This window comes from Kogia breviceps, chromosome 4, assembly GCF_026419965.1.
Source record: "Kogia breviceps isolate mKogBre1 chromosome 4, mKogBre1 haplotype 1, whole genome shotgun sequence".
NCBI classification, from domain to species: domain Eukaryota; kingdom Metazoa; phylum Chordata; class Mammalia; order Artiodactyla; family Physeteridae; genus Kogia; species Kogia breviceps.
The window spans coordinates 65,030,072-65,052,920 of record NC_081313.1 but is presented as its reverse complement, the minus strand read 5'-3'; the positions used below and the strand labels follow the sequence as shown (position 1 = coordinate 65,052,920).

The following is a 22,849-nucleotide window of genomic DNA, read 5'->3' as shown; positions in this document are numbered from 1 at the left end:
TTTGTTTAAGCAACTTCAATTATTCGCCTATATTCGTAATCACCCAAATAATGTATTTTACAAAGAATACTATGACACAAGATAAGTAAAGTGGAGAGATAGACATCTAGGTTCAGAAAAGAAAGCAGAAAGAGGGAATTACCTAAGGACTTTAAAACCACACACTGCTGAAAAGAAGGTGGTCTTAACATTAGAATTTAGTGCTACTTGGCCCATTTAGAGCTAACCAAGTCCTCAAGACCTATGGGTGTGCTCTTTTCTTTAGGTAAGTAGACAATGTCATTTAAAGAAGACTCATTAGCATATTAGATCCAAAGAAGTATTTGGTCATCAGGTACAACAAAACTTGGGGAAATAATCTACTCAAAAGCCCCCCAAACCAAAAGGTATTGCATTCAGACTTATGGAGTACAAGTAAAGATGTGGGGAGTAGGAGAAGAGCATGAAATTTGAAGTCTGGGCTGAGTTTGAATCCTAGTATTGGCACTTATTCTGTATGTGACTGCAAGTTATTTTGCTTTTTTAAAAAAATTGAAATATAGTTTATTTACTATTTTGCTTTTAACTTTACCTGAAAAAATGAGGATAATAATCCTTTTCAAATTGTGCTCCTGGGACTCCCCTGGTGGTCCAGGGGTTAAGAATCTGCCTTCCAATGCAGGGGACGCGGGTTTGATCCCTGGTCAGGGAACTAAGATCCCACGTGCCGCAGGGCAACTATGCCCGCGTGCCGCAACTAAGAGAGACCCGATGCAGCCCCCCCCCCAAAATATATCCTGCTCTTGTGAACAGTTTACATCAGTGAACACACCAGGACTGTGTCACGCACATAACAGGAGTTCAATATATATATTAAGTATCTCCTCCTAGCCCCCATTGCACCATTCCAGTAATTCTCATACCTTAAAGCTAAAAGGTTCATTTATAGACCATTATTTCTTAGAATTTTCTCATGTTGCTATACCACGCACATTGTGTTTGATACAGTAATATACTAATACCATAGGCAGGGCATTTCTCATGTTTGACCTGAAAAGTTGAACTTTTCTCAACCTTTATTTTCAATAAATAGCGATAGAATATTTTGATACATTTTCAATAAGTATCTTCATCTTGGCATTTATCTGGTGGCAGGAAACCATTATCTTGTGATAAATTGTTTTATTCCATTGACATTTCCATGTCTGTAAAATGAACAAGATTTATTCATCCAATTAACATTTGAATGTCATGTTTAGCTACAAGTTTAAAACAAGCTGCCTTCAATATCTGTGTTATATTATTTTCTGAACACATTTACAGAATAGGGCCAAACTTTAATCTCAAGTACTACACATCTTCAAAATATGCACATACACATGTGTGTGTGTGTGTGTGTGTGTATTGATGTTGGAAGAGGGGAATAGCATCTTAGGTACGTCAGTGTCAAATAGCAAACCAAATAATCAAATTATTAAAAGGTGACATGCTTTTAAAATAATTTTCAGATGTCAAAGTTAAAAGAAATCAAGTTATAGGATAATAAAATATTATAGCTGGTATAATTACTAATTTTATAGATAAGGCAACCAAGGTCTTGGGAAATATACATCTGCCAAAATTATGGAGCCAGTTCATGACTGCACTGGAGCTGGAATCTCAGGACTCACAGTTCAGGGCTCTTCCTGCTATTCCATGCTGCCTCTGAGGGTGAAGACTGCATCTGTCCTTTCACCACAGCAGCCCTGTGCTGTGCAGTTCTAAGCCTCACTCACACGCTGCAAATGCTTTATATATATTTACTGAATAAATGACAAGTGAAAGGATGCTTTCCTTAACTTTATTTCCTCTAAGACAGGGAAAGGCTTTGCATACCTAGAGAAGAATGCTGGGTTTAAAATCTGGTAATCAGTAATGATCTCAATTTTATTCCTTAAAATATTTCAGCTAAAAATCTAAGGATGGAGTAAATGGTTTGGCTATTACCACTGTCAAAACCCTGCATACTCTGCTGGAAACATTCATACAAAATGCTATAATCAGCAGCCTAGCAACAATGTGGAGAGACCCAAAACAAATGTTATAGAATATTTTCATCAGATTTGATGCTAGAATTAAGGGTATGTGTCATAAGTTTTCAGGTAACACCTAATTTAGAGAAAAAAATTAACACCTTAAATATAAGAATTAAAAAATGACCTGGTTAGCTCAGAGTAAGAGACAATCACAGGAATAAAAAATAAGTTCAAAACATAGAAAGATGCATGATACTCTTTTATGTATGTCCATAAGAGTGCTACCTGCTTGATACAAAGAGAAGAGTGTTTTTTAAGTGAATGGATGTGGATGTGACTGGATTCTCTAATGTGTTTAGAAAATGTTTAAAAACACACATATTAATGATGAGCAAATAAGTGCTTGCACAAGTTACTTTGACAAGAGTGTCAATCTCTCCAGTTTCTGCCAACCATTTACAGTACAGAAGATCTGGGTAATATAGCTTTGTCTCTCACATATAGATATGACAATAATGATTTAATGAAGTATGATGTGGATTCTTTTCCCTAAGCCCTCATCACCGGTTTACCTAGTCATAACTCAACCTTCAAGAGCAAAAACATACAAAAGTTAGTTTTGTGATCCTTTATTCAAAGACAAAAAATGCTGATCTGATCAGCAATATCTTTAAAACCATGACGTATGCAATTGACATGCAAAATACATTCAAATATGACTGTATTACAAAACCAAAATGGAGCCTTCAGATATCTCACTGAAATCATTGAAATGAGATAGTCAAATATATTTTTTAAATTACATCATAAAACCTTAAATGGCAGAAACATGAAGAATTTTGTGATTTTGAATCTATCTATCTATTTATGAAAACTGAAGACCCAAAACTTTAACTTAAAATTAAAATGTGGATATACACTATTGATACTATGTATAAAATACAACTGATGGGAACATACAGTAAAGCACAGGAACCTCTGCTTAATGCACTGTGGTGTCCTAAACGGGAGGGAAATCCACAGGGCAGGGTATATATGTATATGTATGGCTGATTCATTTTGCTGTGCAGTAGGAGCTAAGACAACATTGTAAAGCAACTATACTCCAATAAAAATTAATAAAAATAAAATAAAATTAAAATGTGGACATAAACAAATACTTGGTTAAACTCATGAAACATATTATTTTGTGCCTTCATGTTCAGTTGAAGTTACCTTCAATCAAGAACATTAAGCCCTGTTTATAGGGTCTATTTTTTCCATCTGGCCTCAGTCAAAGGAGACATAAGCATACTCAATCAACAACCCCCTAGTTTCAGACCCAAGATATTCGATAGCACCAATTTCAACATGCTTAGAAATCTCATTAATCGCACTGAAGCTGAGAAGCTCAGTAATCCCTTGCATACTTGAAAAATAGAAGTAGAAGCTGAAATAATTTCAGCAGCAACCTACAAAGTGAGCATGGTAAATTAAGGTCATTTGTTTCACAAGTGTTTATTGAGTGCCTACTATGTGCTTCTATCACCTGGAATGATAATACATATTTGAACTAAAGGAATATTCTCTCAGCAACCTATAATAAAATGTCAATGACAAAAGAGGCAGAGACATTGGATGAAAAATAGAATAATTAAAAAGTACAATCTTTAGCAACTGCCAGTAGCATTTAATTTAACATTTTCATATAAAATCTCTCAATTGAATAATAACCTACATGTCAAGTAATCTATATATTACTCAAAATGTTCAGCTTTCTAAATTAAATTTCTCAGGGCTATTAGTTTTCATGAATCAAATAAAAGCATGAGATATTTCACTAGCACTACCTAACGCTAGTGCAAGCATGCTGAAGTCACCTTTAACCTGCAGTGCATGCTTTCACTAAAATTTCATAACTCCTAAAAAGAAGATTAGAGAGTATAAATTATTTAGAGTAAATGTAAGAATAATGTTCTGAATGTGGTCACTAGAAATAAAAAGGAAAGGGTGGATTTTTCACAATGAATATGTCATTATTCAATATATTGTCTTCAAGAAAGCTTTGAAGTCTATAAAAATTCATGTCACATTCCACAGTAAGGCAGAGATGATGCTCCATCAAACGGGAAAATTCATTTTTGCTTCAGTGAGAAAATTATATTGTGATATGAAATGAGTGTTAATTGTTCATGTACATTCACATCAGCTACTATGCTGGCTAATTCTGTAATTTTTATTTATTCCTACATACATTTTTTGCATTTTGAGTCTTTATTAACCTCAAGAAATCTGAATGAAAATTCCAAAAGTATAGATTATGGCAACTTCTCTTTAATGTTTCTTAAATTTTGGTTACTGCATCATGCAGTAAAATAAAAAGGTTAGAGAGTTTGTCTTAACTCCATAGTTTTCTATGTAGCCTTGAATAAATAAAGCATGTAACCCCGCTGAGCACTCAGTTTGTATGGCTGTACTTGAGGATAGTAACAGTTCCTATCTTACAGTGTTATTGTGAGGGCCAAGACACAGAACTCAGCCAGCATTACTGGAAGGTACTACCTGCCAAGCCCCACTTTACGTATTAGCTCACAAACCTTAAAACTCTATAAAGTAGGTATTATTATTATCATCTCTTTTTTTAGATGATGAAAGAAAGGCAACAAAAAGTTCAGTAACTTCCACAAGGTCACATAGTTAATAATTAGCAGAGTGAGGAATCGGAACCAAGGCATTCCAGTTCCAGACTCTGCATTCTGACCAGTAGTACCCAGGAGCTCATTGTAAACTATAAAGTTGTATCACATATTAGTTGTGGTGTTGTTTTTGTTGTCACTAGTAGTCTCTACCAGCACTGCCTAACCTAGGAGTATCTAGAATTGTGCCTTTCCTAGGTTTCTTAGTAGGCCAGGCCTGCCCTTTCCCTCATCAATGTATGGACAAATCCCAAGTCCAACCAGGGCCTCTCGTGATCCCTCCAGCTCAAGGTAATCTCTTCCCTCTGAGGCCTGGTGGTAATTTTTCCCTCAACTTTATTGAGATATAATGGATTCATAGCATTGTGTAAGTTTAAGGTGTACAATATGATGATTTGATATATGTATATATTGGGAAATGGTTACCACAATAAAGTTAGTTAACACATCCATCCCCTCACATATTTACCATTTGTGTGTGTGTATATGTGTTAATGTGGTTAGAACATTTAAAATCTACTCTTTTAGTAACTCTCAAGTATAGATACAGTATTGTTAACTGTAGTCGCCATGCTGTACATTAGACTCCCAGAACTTATTCATCTTATATCTGAAAATCTGTACCCTTTAACCAACATGTTCTCATTTCTCCCACCCCCCGCCCCCCCACCCAGCCTTTGTCAACCACTAACCTATTCTCTGCCTGGTGACAATTTTTACCTCTCTTATGGCCCTTAACATATTCTACTTGTTACAGTGAATTTCAAACCTGTCTTGTTTCCCTCAGTTGACTGTAAGCTCCTTGAGGGCATCAATCATCTCTGATTCCTTTATTCATCTATGCATTCCAGAAACATTTTCATGCCTTGTGCATAAATATTTTCCAATGCTTGGATAGATGGATGTTCAATATTATTTCTAGAGCAATTAGCACAATTATTACTAAGAATAAAAACTGAACAATCATGATTAAAAATTCATTGATTAAAAGCTTTTCATTTATGTAAAACACTCATATAAATCTATAATGTTAAGTAGATGAAGATAGAGAGAATATCTGATTTTTCAGCATCCAAACATAGTTCCTACTTGGGAGATAAATTCCAAAATAAGTGGTAGGCAGAACCCCATTCTGCACCACTAAAGCCAAAGAGAGGCAGACATCTTAACACTTTTGCCTTCAGTTGACTCTACAATCTACCCTTCCAATAAATCCTTTTCTGCTTATCATTGGCAGGTTCAATTATTTGCAACTAAGTATATGCTAACCTAACTAATACACCCCAGATAAATGGTTTAGAAGTCTTGCTTAATATTTATCAATTTTCAAAATTATCATCCCCAATGTTTTAAATGTCATATATTTGTCTAGTAATTTTGAGTGGAAAATAAATGTAAGACATCTTTCAGTTACATGAGAAAGTTTATGTATGTTGCAATCCATCTTTATGAGAAATATGCCCAACAGCACAAAGAGGAGTAATTTGGGGGTCACCTTAAACTGTCCACACACTGTGTTAAGAACTTATAATAATGCAGGTTATGCTATATTCTCTCATTTAAATTAAACACTTAACCTAGTAGAAGTACACACAAGACCTTCTTGAAGAATCTCTGAATCAGAAAATGTCCCAAGGGAAGCAACACTGGGTCTACAAGGTACCTGAGACACCAACTCTGAGATACAACTATTCATCAGAACTCTGAAGACCACATCACCAGATGAATATCTACAACATTAGGTCTACTGGTTCTAAAGCAGAATGTACTCTACTTTCAATCCTATCCAAAGTGTTCTGAGGTTTTGATTCCAGCCTCTTGCTCTGGCACACCAGTACTCAGCATTTTGGACTCCTGGCTTTCTTCAAATCTCAGTACCCCACAGAACATGGACCTGTTAACACCTGCAGCGGCACCTTGACTATCCATCCAACTTGATCTCCTTCCCATGATCACCTTCTCAGCACAGTGCCTAATATATGGACTTAAAGAACTCTGCTTTGGTGACTTTAAAGGAGGAGAAAACCAATATACTAGTTTCCAGTTAGGCAGTGATTTTCCTCAGCATATTTTTTAAATACGCTAATGAGTTTTTGTGCTGTGCACACAGTAGGCACTCATGTACATTTTTTTTTTATGCGGTACGCGGGCCTCTCACTGTTGTGGCCTCTCGCGTTGCGGAGCACAGGCTCCAGACGCACAGGCTCAGCGGCCATGGCTCACAGGCCCAGCTGCTCCGCGGCATGTGGGATCTTCCGGGACCGGGGCACGAACCCGTGTCCCCTGCATCGGCAGGCGGACTCTCAACCACTGCGCCACCAGGGAAGCCCTCATGTACATTTTAATGGATGTTTCAAACAGGGCTTGTTTTGTCAAGAGTAAGTAAAGAAATGTTTCTTCTTTATGGTCCACAACACATTTATTTGTCCAGGAAAGCTAAAGTATAGTCCCTCATTGGTAAGAAAATAAATGTCTGCCTTTTCATGTCCTCTTCCTGTCCTCTGAATCCATGTAAAATCTGTTGCTTTTTGCGTGTGTGATGATTTGTACTAACATAGGTTTGAAAAAACCTTTTAGCCAATTAGGTGTCCGTGTAGTTTTGTTGCACCTTTTCTTTAATACATTTTAAAATTAGGGCTTGACTTTTCAATGGGATTCTATCCCCATCATGTGTTCCAACCCAGCATCCTACTTGTACCCTAATTCCCCATAATGTTTCAAACATTTACCTGGTTCAACAAACAATTCTCATTAAATTCCCTCTATTATTTAAACTTTTTGGTTTGAATATATTTATATTAGTTAAATAATTTTTCATTATTTTTCTTAATAACTTTCACCATTTGCTCTTCAATTTCATTTCAACCCTTAAAATCTCTTTTTAATGCACTAAAATTCATGTTCCATTGCATTATTATGACTTTGGCTAGACCTATGGTTTATGTAAATATAAGTGGCATATATGAACTTTCTTAAAGATTCTCTACTATCAAATAAGACTCTAAATTGTCTGCCAAGTCATTTTCTATTTCCTGGTCATTATAATAATTAACTAGAATCATTTTTGCTTTAATCTTTAAGTACCCCTCTAATCCACCTTTCTTTCTTATTCAACAGCAGCCTTAACTCTCACTCTATTTTTCCTGAAAATATGTTCCTTCCAATTCATTCTCTCTAAGAGACTATTAAATTTTTTTTTAATATTTCTAACAACTATACCAAAAAAAGCCAAATTCCTTTTCCTAAATTTCACTCTTCAAAATTTCTTCTCATCCTTCATTAATTCTCTCTCTGCTCTACTCGGTCATACTTTCTGCTCTAGAAAACCCCCCCTTTGATCCCATTCACTTTTGCTCAACCTCTTTCACCCTTTCATTATGTCCTCCAACCCCATCCCATCCATTATCTCTTCCATAATTTTACCTCAACATATCTTTCCAACCATTTCTTCTACAATTTGGAATAGAGGTTTTCCTCAAACCAGCCTCTCATTGTTCCCCAAATATGCCATGCTTTCCAGCGCTACAGCTTGGCACTCACCCGTCTCCCCTTCTCCAGGGCTTTTCCCAACCTCTTCAGAAAAGCCAACCTGTTATACTCCCTTGAAAATTGTTGGGTAGAGCTATGAATATTTTACTTTTATTCTCCAACTTCCTCCAACCCCCATCTTTCCTGTTTTCCTGTCATTTTCTTCTACATGGTACAAAGACTCCCTCTTGTTCCACACCAGGGACAAGCCTCTTCCTCCTTCTCCCTGATGATGTATATGCTATTCTAATTCCAGCCTTTTCGTTATTCTTCCTTTGAGCTGGGCTTTATCTTGGTTTGGTCATGCTGCCTTTAAGAAGGAATTATTCTCTGGCTATTTCTCTTGCCCTGTTTCTCCATGAGCATCATTCAAGCATATAACAAGTGGATAAATCTTCTACGTGAAATATCTGGGTTACATTTTAAATTCTATACTCTTACTCTCTGGGCCAATAATAGAATGGATCTCCAGAAAGAACAGACATTCAGTTGCTGAATGGAAGAAATGTTGTTTCCTTCCCTATTCAAAAGCAGCCCTTCAAACTAATTAAAGAAATATGTCAGAACGGTTCCCAAGAAGAACCCATATGTCAGCACCAAAGAATTAAATATTTTGAAAATGAGAAGAACCACTTGGCCTATTTTTCAATAAAGATCTCTAACAAAGGAAAGGAAGAGAGACAGGGAAGAAATTAATCAGAATTCAAGCTGAAATAAATATAGAAATCTCTAGTTGTAATGAAAGGTAAAACTAGGTAAGCTTAGGAGTCTGGTGAAGCCCAAAGACATTATGTATATGCCTAAGATTTACAGCACATTTCTAACACTTACCATCAGCTTTTGACCAAGTCAAGCCCTCAAAAGGGAACACTGGGATATAAAAAGTTGCTGGAATGATGAGCAGCAGTAAGAAGCCTTTCGCACACTACAAATAAATCTTTAACGCGGTGCACTTCAAAAATGGTTGGGGTAGGGCTTCCCTGGTGGCGCAGTGGTTAAGAATCCGCTTGCCAATGCAGGGGACACAGGTTTGAGCCCTGGTCTGGGAAGATCCCACATGCTGAGGAGCAACTAAGCCCGTGCGCCACAACTACTGAGCCCGTGAGTCTAGAGCCTGTGCTCCGCAACAAGAGAAGCCACCGCAATGAGAAGCCCACGCACCACAACAAAGAGTAGACCCCACTCAACGCAACTAAAAAAAAGCCCACGTGCAGCAATGAAGACACATCGCAGCCAAAAATAAATAAATAAATAAGTTTATTTTTTAAAAAAATAGTGGGGGAGAAAAACAGGTGGGCCCTTGAAGACAAGAGTGCTTTGTGAGAATGGACTTCATAGACTACAAAGCACTGTCTGAATGTAGGCTACTTATTAGTACTTGAGAGAAGTGCAATTACCTCTCACCCACTGCTGGGTAGCAAATGGTATTAAGCGTGCCCCACCACCTCTCCCAAACCTAAAATGGCAAGAGTGGTTAGGGAAAAAAGAGTGCAGGGAAGGACTTATTTCTTCTCTTAAATTCATGTTAAACCCTAGGGAACGGAGTTCCCATATGGCCAAGTAGTAGAGATGTTTCTGTGTATGCCCAGAAACAGAATGCTGTCTCACCTTAACTGTCTGTCTTCAAGGATCAAATAAAAATATGTGTTTATAGAAGTGGAAGGGCTGCCCACCTAGCTTAGATGCTCACCTTTGAGTCCTCAGGACTTTCTATTTTCCTTAGTCAAGCATTCCTGCTGTCTCTGGGAAGCACCAGAGTAAAGAGTAAAGATATATAGATGGTTTAGGTTCTGAGTTTCCTGGAGACAACAGCATTACTCCCTTCCATATAACTTATCAGAAAAGTTCAAATAAGGCACCATCACAAGGTTTCCATCTTTGGGCTATATGCAAAAATGGTTAGAAATTCCTGCTCACTGTTTCATTCAATAAATACTTGTTGATACTGTGGGTATAAAAATGAGTAAGACAAAGAATACGTATGTCATATATGTATTACACACACAAAGAGCTATGAATAAAGTTTACAACTTTGTTGGTTGTAAGTGCTCACTATTAATTTCCTTCCTCCCTCTTTTTACCTTAAACCCCTATCTTCTAGCTTACCATTTTATAGGGGACAAGTAAACAAATATTTTTCTGATATTGTGCAACATGATATATAATATAATGTGATATGATATGACATGGGGGTGACAACAGTAAGTGGCATGTAAACTGAGCCTTAGGCAGTAGTTGGCCTAGTGGACACTGGACATATCAAGGAATAAGAAGTAATCACAGTCCAATGATGTGCATTTCAAGAAACCGAATAAAGATTTCCTATGGCATCTAAGCCAGTTGATAAAAGAAAAGGTAATGTCAATTTAAATGGGAATTACTTACCACTTGCTTTACCTAAAAAAAGAGGTACTGAAATAAAATTTAGAGCAAAGCAGAGAACTAATTTTTACTGAGTCAAATGCAAAAAAAAAAATCCTAAATATCTGTCAAAAACAAGGCTAAGTGAACTATTTTTGAAGCAACAAAAAAAGACCCCTGAGCAAGAAATTTTATAGCCATCCTTTTTCTAGGTCGGAACTCTCTTAGAATGAGACAAAGAAAAATCTGGACCTGGAATAAGAGGAAGATGTTAGGAATCCATTCACCACACTGACAGAGATTTGTTTAACAGATGAAGGGCCAGAGTAATCACGTAACAAATAAAGAGAGAATGGACTGAGGGGAAAAAAGGAAAAATTCTGACTCCAGAGTAAAGGCCGATACATTTTTAGAATACTCATTAGGTTAAGTTAGGTAGAAAAGAGAAATTATTAGACTATGATAAAGGAAAGAACCATTTTTCGTGTTTCTTCACAAGAAAACATTCAGTATGCTTTAAAAAAATTAAATGTGGTATTTTAATGTACCTGAAAAACCACTAAGTGAATTCCGGAATTTAAAAATTCCTAATGCTCATTGTACAGAACACAGAGTAGGGAGGGTGGAAAACAAAAAATGCTTCCACACAAAATAAATGACTCATTTTGATTTCCTTTATAAAAACATAAATGAAGAGCATCTTAAAAATATATAAATAGGATCCAAAAAGGCTAGGGGTTTTTTTGTTTGTTTTTTTTTTTAAGAAATAGAAAACCGTCATGAAGAAAAGATCTTAGGAAGTATACAAATTTCATTAAAATATAATTGGATCTGCAGGAACAATTACTGTGTTGTACTGTAAGGGGAGCTGTTGGCACATAAGAGCAAAGTACACGTATGAGCTCATCCACCGGCCTCGGCAAGACCCACTTCCAGCTAGAAGCAGTCATGTTTCAGCACCTCCGATTCCCTAATGCTGACAAGCTAAACAACTTGTTTTGTCTCTGGGAGCTCTTCTCTGGTGATTAACTGCTTATGTTGAATACTAATTATATGAAAGTACAGTACTGAAGAAGTAGTGTCCTATTTCCTCTACCTGCAGCCTTGACATGGCTTGAATCCAGAAGGTACTGGGTAGAGCCCTTGCAAACCAAAACCTAGAAGGATATTTTTCTTCCCTCTGGTAAATAAATGTATCCCCTTCTACTTTTTAGTATAACACAGCTTACTGACAAGAAACTTCCTTTAACCTCTGGGCTCCAAACCCAATAGAATTACAATAAAGTGAGTGTTTTAAAGGCCGGTAATAATCATACGGATAAATCTGCAGCAAGAGTTTGTGAATTGGTGAACTATCAGTGTCCTCAACTCCCCATGTTCCATGTTGAAAATTTACCCCAAATTGTCAGTTCTTAGGAGCTGCACCTCAGAGTAAAATCTTCTCACCAGGGAGTCTATGAGAATTTGTTCTTGTGTTCTAAATCCTAAGCGCTTGTTAAACCGCCAACACAGCAAAATTAGAGACCATTAAACAATATAAGGCAGCAAGTGATTAAATCTACCAAAAATACACATTCAAAGCAGCTTAAGCTACTTTTTAATTAAAAATAAAATATCACTGGCTAAATTCAGATGTCTTAGCTATCCAGAAAAGGTTAGAAGCCTGTTCAAAATGCAAAATGCTGCTGATAAGTCCAGACAGAAAAGGAGAGATAGGGTAGGGGTGGGCTGGGGTTCTCTCTGAGCCCAGGGTGGAGGGGCCTCAAGATGTTGACCCCGTTAAATCACAGGACGTGAAGTGGGGGAGTCCCGGCTGCGCTGCAGGGTGAGGGCTCCATGCGGCTGCTCATTAAATAAACTTTATTAGCCAAGGCCTCAGAGGAGACAGGGTGTTCCACCTTCTTGGCAAGGGGGATGAGTTGAGTAACAGCATCGCAGGAAGCTGAGGTATTGGAGATGTATAGATGGCCGAAGGAAATGTTAGTGCTATTTTTAAATACAGCTTAAATGGATTGATAAACAGTTCCTGAAATAATAATTAGTGCTTGGGGAAGGAGACATGGGGACTTTTGAGTTAATGGGATCACTTGAGATTGAAAGAAATTTTTACTGTAAAGTTAGAAGTAAATAAACATTGTAGCTTTAAGTTGTTCCTCCTTGTTTAAAGTAAAGAAAAGAAAAAGGGCCAGGGGGCTTAGTCAACGCTGGGCAGGAGGCCAAGAATCTGAAGATCAGACTTAAGGCTGGGATGATATCATTCACTCTGAAGTCTTGATACTCTTTCTAAAGCATGAGAAAATTTACTGGTAAAACCTTACCTCACCCACAGTTTTCTTATTTTTAACTCTATTTTTTTCTCTCAAGAATAATTTTCCAAATCTGCTTTCTGCCTTATATGTAAATGCTATGAATTTACATTTAGCTTCCAACATGGTCTTACCTAAAAAGCTTGCCCTAAAGTAAAGCACAGGCACTTGGTAGCTGCAGGAATATAAGACATGATACTCATATTTAATCACTTCGGTTGCCGTGGTGGTCTCCGTCACCTCAAAATCATCCAGGGGTGGCTCTAAAGCCTCCTGAAAAAAAGCAAATACAAAAACAAAATGTGTCTGTCAATACAAAGAAGTACATTAACACAGAGAGAGAAAGCAGAGGTTTTCTTCTTGCAAAATAACAGTTAAATAAATATAGGACTATGAGGTAAGGAAAAGGGAGTTTCCCACATTAGTGTTTAACATTTGAGTCCTGGGTAAATAGTAAAACCAGAAAACAGCATTAAGTAATTCCAGATTGTTTTTGAGAGACAAAGCAGTTCTGGGTAAAGAAACAGGAAGAAAAAAAAAAAGTAAAAAGATCTATTCCAACAGCAACTCTGAAAAATCTTTACTGTACAATTTTAGCAACAAGATGATGGCTATACAAGCTACCTTCTTCCCTACCTGTGAAAGCTAAAAACATCCTAACAATTGAACAAGATACTGCGAAATGTCCCTAAAGATTCTATTGTACTTGCCAAAAGGTGATTCACTGTGTGCTGAACAATCCCCAGTTCCATTTTGAATAAGAAAGTTATTTTGCAAGAGGCTGAATTTGTTAGGTACATTTGAAAACCTGAGATGAATCTGTTTTCTTTATTATTGTGTTATCCTTGGTACATTTCTACAATAAATCTTGATTTATAATAGAGTAGATGGTAAATATTAATGTCAACTTAAATGGGGTTTTGTAAACAAAGATGGTTCTAAGCTAGTTCATTTCTCACCTAATCATTCTCCACTGGTTGATTTTTTATTATGTGTGGGGTTTCTTAAGAATGTATCTTAACGTTTGGAAGCAATTAATTGGACATGTTGAGTCAGAATCTGATTCCATACACATTCACTTATTTATTTGGGCTGAAGAATTTCCTTTGACATTAATTTAGTAGAAGGAAAGAAGCAGGTTGGTTTGGCTCGTTTCTACCTCTCATTAAAACGGAAACAACAATAAACAATCGGGAAGAGCTACAGGAAAGATTTCAAACTTTACCAATATGAAATAAGGTTTCCTGTGGAGATAAGTAAAGCCACATACTACTCTCCAGATCTGTTATCTGCTTTACTAATTCCCCACTCACAGTCAATTCACTGGGGGAGATATTATACTAGGTAAATCACAACTGAAGATATTTACAAAATAGCTTTTCACTAAACTCCAGTAGACACTATCAATTAAACACAATGAATTAAATAACCAAAGAGAAACCACTAAAATATTCCACATACAGAAAATTAATACAATAGCAAGGAAGAGTTTTGTCTATTTTTTTAATTTAAATTTTCATTAGGCAAAGATAAATACATCTTCTTTTAAAGCAATTCTTCTAACCAAAATTCTTGCTTTTTGGTCAAAGATTGGGTTCTTTAGCATTTATAATTTGTTTTCTTTCATAACATTATAAAATCATTGTGATTAAAAATAACTGCAAACACTGCACAAGTACATTTTTTTTTTTTTAAAGTGAAATTCCCCTCATCCCAGCACTTCAGTACCTCAAATTTGTAACCATTTTCAAAAGGTCATTGTGTATTTTTCAAGAAGTTTTTATTTTTTGGTCTGCAAACACGTTTATATACATACATCCACCTACCCTCCCACCTCTGCATCCCCAATTAAAACATGCTATATATACATATGTTCCTTGATTTGATTTATTCACTCATGAACATACTACCACGTGCTGCCATGTCAGTGCTGCAGATTTTGCTCCTTCTTTTAATGACTTCACTACATTCCAATATATGACTATGCCATAGTTTTGTGTTTTTTTAAACATTTCCATATTGCTAGATATTTTAGGTTAATTATAATTTTCTGCTACTACAACTAATGCTGCCGTGAATATCTTAGCACATATATTTTTATACACCTCTGTTTTTCTATGGTGCAGATTCCTAAAGGTGACATTAATGTATGAGGGGGTACGTACATTTCAAATTTCAATAGATTCTGCCAATTTGTCCTCAGAAAAAGGCTGTTATCAATTTATATTCCCAGCAAAAATGTAAAAGAATGCCCTTTCTCAATTCCCAAAAATACTGAATTTTATTTGTTTTTAATTTTTGCCTATTTGATGAATTTTTATTTTTTATTTACTTTTTTATTTTTATTTTTATTTTTTGCAGTACGCGGGCCTCTCACTCCTGTGGCCTCTCCCCTTGCGGAGCACAGGCTCTGGACGCGCAGGCCCAGCGGCCATGGCTCACGGGCCCAGCAGCTCCGCGGCATGTGGGATCCTCCCAGACCGGGGCACGAACCCGTGTCCCCTGCATCGGCAGGCGGGCCCCCAACCACTGCGCCACCAGGGAAGCCCTGATGAATTTTTAAATGTCAGTGTTTTGTTTTAGTTTCTAGTTTCTTGATTACTAGTGAAAGTGAACATCTACTCATATACTTATTGGTAATTTATATTCTTCTGTGATGTGCCTGTTCTTATTCCTTTCCTATTTTTTCTGACATTTAATTTCCATTTTTTTCTTATTGAATTATACAAACTCTTTGTATATTAGAAATAATAACTTATTATTGGAAATATATACATCTCTGCACCATAGAAAAACAAAGGTGTGCAAGTGTATGTGTGGTATGTATGTGTATATAAAACACTTTCACTCCGTTTTCTTTTAACTTTGTTTCTTGTACATATTATCATAAATTTTTTTTTTTTACTTTCATGTAGTCAAAGCTGTATATTTTCTGTTTGCAGCTTCCAAGTTATCTGTCTTCATTAGAAGGACTCCTGCTATGTCCCACCTCATCCTTAAAAATTATAAAAATGTTAAACTCTTCTATTCTACATACACATACTCTGTCTCTCTCACATACATACATGTTTTTAAATTGACATTTAGATCATTAATCCATCTGAATTTTGTTTTTGTGTATGGTGTGAGGTAAGAATTTTTCCTAGATGATTTCTAATAGTCCATCATTTTCCCATTGATTTTTAATGCCACTTTTACCATAAATTAGATTTGTGTGTATGTGTGTATTTATTCCCTATTCTTCTCTATTAAGCTATTTCTCTTCTTAGACCATCACTGTCCAGTTTGTAAGTAAATATTGAATTTGGTCATTAATTTCTGCACAAAACTGCAGAAATAGTCTGCCTGAGACTCAGTCCTGCTAGGGAGGATAAAATTCCTGGAAAGACTGTCCTTCACCCAAACTCAAATTAAGCACTCAGGTATGTGTTGGGGTTGACACCAGGTTCTTGCAACTGGTGATCAATTAGACAGATTCAGGGCTTCCCTGGTGGCGCAGTGGTTGGGAATCCGCCTGCCGATGCAGGGGTCACGGGTTCGTGCCCTGGTCCGGGAGGATCCCACGTGCCGCGGAGCAACTGAGCCCGTGAGCCATGGCCGCTGGGCCTGCGCGTCCGGAGCCTGTGCTCCGCAACGGGAGAGGCCACAGCAGTGAGAGGCCCGCATACCGCAAAAAAAAAAAAAAAAAAAAAAATTAGACAGATTCAGATTCTCTGGAACAGTTTGGAGGCCCATGGAATATGAGAGAGGGGACAGAAAAAGCTTCTTGAAGAGCTATTAGAAGTTTCACTCCAGTCACTATTCTCACTGGCAGCTGAGTACCTTTCTAGGATTTGAAGGCTGGAGAACCTGTCCTCTAATTGAGAGTGCTGTTATGTCAACCCAGCCCCTTGCTCTGAGCAGCCATCTACAGGCAAAGACATTTTTGCATCCTTAACTCAGAATAAATGAACTAAATTCTTGGCCTGTTTCTGCTAGGATCTTTCTGTCATTCATGGTCACCTTTATGATGCCCATGCAAATATCATCCTGTGAAGTCATGCAATTTGGAAATCTCGGACTTCTACATATTTTCTGCTTCCCTTTCCCGAAGTGCCAGATGGTTTCAGAACTTTAAGACCAAGGTTCTCATCTTATTCATCTTTGTATTCCCAGAGACTCTAACACAGAGCTGAGAACACTGGTAAGCAATATTTTCTGCAGCAGTTGCAGATCTGGTTCCTCCCATTTAAGTATACTATAACAAACATCATAGGTGATTTACCAGCAAGCCTACCCCGACCCTAAATTCTGAAAAGAAGTAAATGGAGGGGTAAAAATGCAAAAGATGACCAAAGATGATATACAAATGGCAAACAGGCATATAAAAAATATTCGATATCATTAGCCATCAGGAAAATGCAAATTAAAACTACAATGAGATATCACTACACATCTATCTGAATAGCTAAAATAACAAACAGTGACATCTTCAAATGTTGGTGAAGATGCAAAGAAACTAGATCATTCATACATTGCTGCTTGGGAGTATAAAAGGGTACAGCCGCTCTGGAAAACCATATGGCAGTTTCTTATAAAACTAAACATGTAATTACCATACAGTCCACCAATTACACTCTTGGGCATTTATCCCAGAGAAATGAAAAACCTGTACACAAATGTTCATAGTAGTTTTATTCAGAATAGCCAAAAACTTGAGACAGTTCAGATGTCCCTCAGCAGGTCATGGTTCAACAAATTGTGGTACATCATCCCACACTGCTCGGCAATGAAAAGAGCAAATTGTTGATACACACAATCACCTGAGTGAATCTCCCGATAATTATGGAGTGATAAAAGCCAATCTGAAAAGGTTACAGACTGTATTATTCCATTTATATAACATTTTAAAATGACAAAATTTTAGAAATGAAGAACAGAGAACAGGTTAGTGTTGAGGGGATGGACAGGAGGTGGGTAGGGTTACAAAATAACATGAGGAGTCCTTGTGATGATGGAATTGTTCTATATCTTGACTGCAGTGGTAGATACATGTACCTACACATGTGCTAAAGTTGTATACAGCCAAACACACACACACAGACACACACACACATGCACATAGAGATCAGTATAAATAAAATGGGGAAATCTGAATAAGATCAGTGGATTGTATCGATGCTGATACCCTGGTTGTGATATTATACTATAATTTTGCAAGATGTTACCACTGGGGTAAACTGGGTTAAGGGTACGTGGGATCTTTCTGATCATTTCTTATTACTGCCTGTGAATCTGTATTTATCTTAAAATTTCAATTAAAAAATGGAAAGGAAAAAATAGCTAGACAATTTGAGATTCGTTAAAAACAAAATACAATATCTAAGACCTCAGGGCTAACAGTACAGATGGCAGAGCGATTACGCTGATAAAGAGAGGCTGATGTCTGGAATTAGCCTTACAATAACACAGGAGAGGTGTCAGTGGATGGAGATGTGGAAGGGGCACGGTTGGCCACGGAGTGATGATTGTTGGGGTTGATTGATGGGTCTGCAGGTTCTTTATACCTTTCAGTCTACTTTGTTGAATATTTTTAATTCTCATAAAATTTTTTTAAGGTAATAAAAGTTTCTGCTACTATGTTACACAATACAGAATCATAGAACTCTAATAGTGAAGGGAATTTCAATCATTCCATCTCGCCCAACACTCACCTTGCTGATCCAAACAAGAAGGCCCAGAAAGGTTAGTGGTTTACCTAATGTCACCCAGATAATTAGAGGCAGAGGGAGGCTTATGACCCACATCTACTGATCCTGAAACCACTGTTCTTTGTACTGGAGAATGCCATTTCTTAACTGCTATATACTTAATTTGGACTGATGTTCTAGACACCATCAGATTACTATTAACATTTTGAGTACGTTTGTTAATATTTTATTACTTTTCTTTTATTATGTTTTAAAGAGGATTTGGGTATATTTAATTTGATATTAAGACTTAATAGAAAAAGGAATCACATGTACATTTATTTTCCTCACAATGTTGCTATTTCATTAAATGAGAAGATACCTGTGTTTAGAAAATTACATTCATTCAAAGAGCTAAAGGATTAAGTAGTTCACATTAATTATAGAAACCTTGATTTTATTGAATTCAATTAACAATAAGTTGACAGTGATCTCTCATTTAGAAAATCTGATATGAATTAAGCTTTACAACTAAATCTCATTAAATAATGATCATGCTAAAGACACTTCATAGATATTTTATTGAAAGCAAACCCAAATAGTGTACTGTGCTTAGGAAATGAGATCCATATCTCTATTTAGCCTACAGGGAAAAGTAATTGGAGAATGAAAAACTTTTTTTCTATCACTAGAACTCTCTATTACTATTACTGAGCAAACATAAGCAATGAGATTTATTCATAATGTCCCTTAAGGAAAAGAGATTCTATTTGTTTATCTTCCACCAATCAGGTTCTTAATTCACACCTAACAGTTACAGGCCAGAATCGTAGTCAAGAAGCCAAAGAGTGACAGAGGGACAGTACTGGTTCAGGACAGTCTTTAGCTGCATCCACGAGTACACACATAACCATCTAATCACAATGGAAAGATGGACTGTGTAATAAACTTTGCTTGATTTTCCTGAGCCAACATCCTTTTTATATTTTCAGAAGTGATAAAGACTGACAAAGCCTTTGGACAAATCATTGAAAAATCAATTCCTTAAGAAAGAAAGAATTTTAATTATTAAAACATTTTAAATGAATTATTAAAATAACCTATGTGGGACTCTAAGTAAGCAGCCCCTTTTTGTTTTGTTTTGGTTTGGTTTGGTTTGTTTCATGTGCTCATTATTTTACAATGGGGTGGTTTTTTCACTATTTTTACTCCTAGAATGATTCTTTTTTTCATGATCTCTGTGGCTTTTGAGTGCGTGATTGTCACAAGAACTTTGCAAGTGGTGGCATTCCTTTAGCAACTGTAAATGTTGCATCCAGTACATAAGAGAGAGTTCAACACCAGGCAGGCGTGTGTCTGACAGCATCTGGGGTGACACTGGTACCAAGATGATCCCAAGGATAGCATCTTAGTTTGGCTCCCCCTTTCCCAGTAACACTACCACTACTCCTGATTTTTTTTGGAAAGAAAGGGGTGCCATTCTTTGCTCTCCAAGCTCCATCAGAGGGGAGCAAATGAGCATCCGCATGGCCAATGTGGGTTCTCACTGAGAGAAAGAATCTGTCTCCTGTGTGGCATTAAATTCGATGCAGCCTGGCATGCTCAAGGGCAAGGCAGTACGGAGGGGACACAGAAACCTGCCAAAACACATCTGGCAGTTTTCTGGATGTTTACTGCCGGCTCCATTGTGCTTTGAAGGCCATGTTTCTTTTAGGACTGGGCAGGAGACAGCAAGACAGCTTGAACCCAGAGTTGGGCAGCTAGCAACTAGGCTGAGTGCAAGGCAGACTGCAAAAGAGGCTGCCTCTGAGATTCCATGCCAGAGAACACAGGTTCCCCAGCAGAAGGGAATAGTAATAATGGTTAGAGGTACCTAACATATGTCAATGATGATTAGTCCTTACATCAGAACAATATATAAAAAGTATCATTTTCTTAGAAAAAAATAAGGACTCAGAAGGACTTTTTAAAAGAAAACTCAGGTTCTTCTCACCTACTTTTTAAGATTTCTGAGAAGTTAAATGCAAAAGAATTAGCAGGATAAGGAATATGAAAACCAGAAATTCCTTATGGAAATCATAAATGAGTAAAGGAAAAGGGAAAGACTTACCTAGTATTCTGAGCTTCAGAATCAGTCAAATGTGTTTCTATTCAGAGTTACCCTTTGCATGCTACATAAGAAAGACCAGACTCAGTTACAATAGTTCACAGTTTTTCTAAGAACATTTGTGTACATTATGCCATTTGCTCCTCTGCTCTAGAGGAAGGCCCAATGTCAGCCAGTAAGTAAGAAACTGAGCCAGAGCAGAAATTTAAGCCCCCAGGCTCCAGGCTCAGGATTCCTTCACTCTGCACAGATGATGGGATTTGGGGGAGTAGGGGATGTTAAACATTTGACTCTAGGGCTCCACTCCCAAACTTCTGCTTTTGAACTCAGTAGTTCTGGGACAAACACAAATAGAGGTGGCCATACTCCAGTGAAATTTTATTTACAAAAACAAACTATGGTCCATAGACCTTAGTGTGCCCACTCCTATGAGTCTGTCTTAAGGCCTTCCTTAATTTCATTTTATTGTATTTTTATAAGTAGGAAGCAGAACCTTATTAAAGGACCTGTGTCTCCATTTGGTGAACTTTCACCCTTTTCTATTTTTTTCTATCTTAGAATGTTACATTAGATTTCCTGAAGGGATGATAAATTCTAAGCCTTCAAAGAATGATGCTAATTGAATCCAACAGGCTGGAGTTTGGCTGAAGTAATTTTCTAAAGTAAGAGATGGCACTACCCTACTTTAAACAAGTGAGATTTTTAATTGTCTTGATGAATAAACTGCAAATTCCTTCAGTATATGAATAAACGTCTACACTCAAATCCAGAAATGAGTAAATTTCATTGCCAAAGAGTGAAACTGATAAGGTCTTGATAAACAGACCAAAAGGCAAGCACTAGTAATTTCAGGAGAAGCTGTCTCGGTATGTGCACAAGAAACATCATGTCTAGGAATCAGCTGTGAACTGCTTTACAGGACCTACAAGTGAGCCTGAGTTCCTTCCGCTTCCTCAAAACTGTCTCTGGATTATGTGGATGTGAATAGGCTTTATTTGTTTGCTTGTTGGCTCTTTTACTAGGAGAACCCCTTAAAAAATTCCACAAGTGCATACCACATGCTTGTGCCAGGACAAAGATGGGGCGGAGGGGTGGTTAAACAATACTACTGCAGCAGCCATGAGAGCACAGTGAACATTCTCATCTTTCTACTGGAGTGGAAGTGTACATTCAAATCTCAGATAAAAACATCTAGATATTAGAGAAGCATAGTATAGTCAAATGTGGAAAAGGACATGGAATTTGTAGTTAGACCTGGGTTCAGTCTAACTGATTAGACTGAACTCTAATGGATGAGTTAGAGTTCACTCTAACTGCACTCTCTGGATGAGCAGACCACTTAATCCCTCTGAGCCTGAGTTTCCTTATTTGTTAAATGAAGGCACTTTCTCCCTGTTTAAAGTGTATTAAACAAGATAAACTATAAAACTATCTGACACATAGTAGGTATACTGATTAGTTTATTTATTAAGTCATCAAATGTTATAGGGTATTTTCTATGTTCTATATCAAGGGTCTGCTAACATTTTCTTAAAGGTCCAGGTAGTAAATTTTTTAAGCTTTGTGAACCATGTGTCTCTGTCAAAACCACTCAACTTTGCCACTGTAGCACAAAAGCAGCCTAGACAATATGTAAATTAATGACTGTGGCTTTGTTCCAATAAAATGTTATTTATGGACACTAAAATTTAAATTTCATATAATTTTAGTGTGTCATGAAACACTATTCTTTCTCAACCATATAAAAATGCAAAAACCGTTCTCAGCTTGTGAGCTGTACAAAAATAGGAAGCTGGCCACAGTTTGCCAACCCTTGTTCTAGACTCTGTCCTAGGATCTGGGAACAGAGGGGAGAACAACAGCAGACATTGTACCCTAAAGGGAAGAGATATGATAAACAAATAATCACACAAATCATTAAAGTTATCATCACAATAAATGCTACTAGAGAAAATGCACAGTCCCAGAGTATACATAATTCTACCACATCTATAAATTTTGTGTGTGTGGTTTTTACCTTTTTTGCTTCAGCTCTTTCAAATATAAACCAGTTTTATGTAGGATTGACCCTTTTAATATCCTAATCCCCATTCCCCAAGGTTTATTTTTTAGTCCAATGACCATATCATCCACCCAGATAGATTTTTAGGAACAGCTCTAATCACCCAAGCTTCTTCCTAACAAACTCTTCTTGCAGACACTAAAAATT

General features: G+C 36.9%; 1 protein-coding gene across 4 annotated transcripts in view; it reads right to left on the bottom strand.

The window, feature by feature from the left end:
• ATG10 (autophagy related 10) overlaps positions 1 to 22,849 on the bottom strand; it is a 234,746-nt gene that overhangs the window by 82,944 nt on the left and 128,953 nt on the right. For all 4 annotated transcript variants that reach the window (XM_059060731.2, XM_059060732.2, XM_067031251.1 and 1 more), the window contains one exon: positions 12,999 to 13,137. In XM_059060731.2, coding sequence (XP_058916714.1) covers positions 12,999 to 13,137 — 139 coding nt within the window. The remainder of the gene's footprint in view (positions 1 to 12,998; positions 13,138 to 22,849) is intronic.